The following is a 2951-nucleotide window of genomic DNA, read 5'->3' as shown; positions in this document are numbered from 1 at the left end:
ATAAATTGAAATTGATAACTTGAAAAGTTGAAAAGGATAAATAATCAACCAATTTGGTTTCTTCTACCATTTGAATAAAGGAAGAACCTAATAATGAAGACTCTTCTCAAGTAACTTACAATTTCTACCCAATTAAATTGGAAACTATAAGATTATGAGAGGCATCTAGTTGATACTCTAGAATTAGATGATCTAATTCCCCCTAGAGATAACAATTAGGTTTGAAAGAAGAGAACTTCTCGTTCTTCACACAATATTTTAAAACCAAAACTTCCTCCTTTAGCCTTATGTCTTCTAATTTATACTAGCCCCAAGAACATACTTGTCATATTCAAGGTAATTCTAGGATGAACTATAAATGGTGTTTCAATATCGATATGGGACATCTACAATACATAATTTAGTGGAGGCTATCAATTACGGCAGCTCCTCAACAATAAATGATAATCATCATACGTGTCTTATCATTTGAAATCAAAATCAGATACAACCTTTAAATCCTGTTGTAGACTTGCAACACTCTTTAACTCACACAGATACAAGGTATAATAATAACTTCCTCTTATCCTCTCAATTCAATGTTGTAGAATCTCAAAGATACACTCATCTCCTGCTGTATACTATATATTTAATAAAATAGTTAATGCTTCTGTGTATCCACAAGAGCAGTAGAAAATTGGAAATTACCCTTCATTTCTCCAAAATTCATTAATTATTCTGATGCATATCCATATTCATCTCTATGTAAGAATTTTTAGCAAGAGAGAAAGAGCTGAAATTTCTCTATAAGTTCTGTAGTAGTACAAATTTGCTCAAAAAAAAAAAAAAAAAAACTAGATTTCTCCGGCTCAAACTCTCAAAGTGATCTAAACATTTTCTATTTGTGATGGAGTTACTGAAACCAAGTCCAGCAAATTCATCACCAATAACCCCACTAGGATTTCTAGAGAGATCAGCAACAGTATATGGTGATTCTACATCAATCATCTACAACAACAAAACTTACACATGGAATCAAACAAACAGTAGATGCCTTCAACTTGCGTCATCTTTGAAATCAATCACGGGTGTTCAACGGGGAGATGTTATTTCAGTTTTAGCACCAAATTTTCCTGCCATGTATGAGCTTCATTTTGCTGTGCCAATGAGTGGGGCTATATTGGACAACATCAATACACGTCTTGATGCACGTACTATTTCGGTAATCCTTTGTCACAGCGAATCCAAACTTGTATTTGTTGATATTTTGTCTCACTCAGTAATTCTAGAAGCTTTTTCTTTGTTTCCATCTGAAATTAAACCTCCTATGCTCATCCTTATCACGGATGATGATGAAAAAGATGAGAATATATCATCATCCGTTGATCTTGATCTTACTTATGAGGGTTTATTAAAGAAAGGTGATCCAGATTTTAAGTGGGTTCGACCGGAAAGTGAGTGGGATCCGATGGTGTTGAACTATACTTCAGGGACAACATCAGCTCCGAAAGGTGTAGTTCATTCACATCGTGGTCTTTTCATTATGACCGTTGATTCTTTAATCGATTGGTCTGTACCGAAACAACCTGTATTTTTGTGGACTCTAGCAATGTTCCATGCGAATGGATGGTGTTACCCATGGGGTATGGCTGCAGTTGGTGGTACAAATATTTGCCTGCGTAAATTTGATGCTAAGTCAGTTTATAGCTTGATTCGTCAGCATAATGTAACTCATATGTGTGGTGCACCAGTTGTGCTCAACATGTTAGCAAATGAGCCGGGTAAAGAACCACTACCGAACCCTGTTCAAATTCTAACAGCTGGGGCACCGCCACCTGCGCCCGTTCTCTTTCGAACCGAATCGTTGGGGTTCGTAGTCAGTCACGGTTACGGGTTAACTGAAACTGCAGGGCTTGTGGTGTCTTGTGCATGGAAATCTAAGTGGAACAAGTTACCAGCAACAGAAAGGGCTAGGCTGAAAGCAAGACAAGGAGTGAGAACAACTGGAATGGCTGCAATTGATGTGTTGGATCCGGAGTCGGGTTTACGTGTAAAACAGGATGGATTATCCCTGGGTGAGATTGTTTTGCGAGGTGGGTCGATTTTGTTGGGTTATTTCAAGGATCCGATAGGTACTAGTAAGAGTTTGAGAGAAGATGGTTGGTTTTACACTGGTGATGTGGGTGTAATGCATCCTGATGGTTACTTGGAGATAAAAGACAGGTCAAAAGATGTGATTGTAAGTGGTGGGGAGAATTTGAGTAGTGTGGAGGTTGAATCTATTTTATATTCGCACCCAGCTGTGAATGAAGCTGCCGTGGTAGCTCGGCCAGATGAGTTTTGGGGCGAAACACCTTGTGCTTTTGTGAGTTTGAAACCGGGGTCGGATCGGCCATCGCAAAAGGAAATTATGGAATTTTGTAGAGCAAAAATGCCTCACTATATGGTGCCTAAAACTGTTGTATTTGAAGAATCTCTTCCTAAAACAGCTACAGGAAAAATTCAGAAATATGTGCTTAGGGATAAAGCCAAAGCCATGGGTTCAGCTAGAGTAGCGAGTCGAATTTAAGGGTTTGTTTAGGCAGGCAAATTCAATTTGCACGTACAAAACTATGGTTAATGGAGATCCTTCTCTTATGTTTGTTTTATACTCCCTCTGTCCTAAAATTTCTGTCCTAAAATACTGTCCAGTTTCTGTTTATAGTCATATTTTTTTAGTAAAACTCTCAAATATGTCCTTCAAACTTTTACAATTATAAAATTATTTTAAATATCACCAATCTAAATATTAAATGATATCTTCCTCAATATGGAAACAAATCTAATAAATCAATCCATAAAGATTTTTATTTTTATCTTCTATTTAAATATTTCTATATATATTATAATTACCAATGTGTTTTTCTTACATACTCCATATACTCCTTTTAATTTTAGTAAAAATGTATCATATAATAGGGGTAGTTTTGTAC

General features: G+C 36.4%; 1 protein-coding gene across 1 annotated transcript; it reads left to right on the top strand.

Annotated features, from left to right (window-relative positions):
* The first annotated feature begins 487 nt into the window (after positions 1 to 487).
* LOC113303335 (probable acyl-activating enzyme 6) lies at positions 488 to 2629 on the top strand. Its single transcript, XM_026552363.1, has one exon. It carries the CDS (start codon positions 887 to 889, stop codon positions 2546 to 2548), a length of 1662 nt encoding a protein of 553 aa, XP_026408148.1. The 5' UTR covers positions 488 to 886; the 3' UTR covers positions 2549 to 2629.
* Positions 2630 to 2951: the final 322 nt, after the last annotated feature.

Source organism: Papaver somniferum, chromosome 8 (genome assembly GCF_003573695.1).
Source record: "Papaver somniferum cultivar HN1 chromosome 8, ASM357369v1, whole genome shotgun sequence".
NCBI lineage: Eukaryota > Viridiplantae > Streptophyta > Magnoliopsida > Ranunculales > Papaveraceae > Papaver > Papaver somniferum.
Note: the sequence above shows the minus strand (reverse complement) of the source record. Positions and strands in the feature narration are given on the sequence as shown.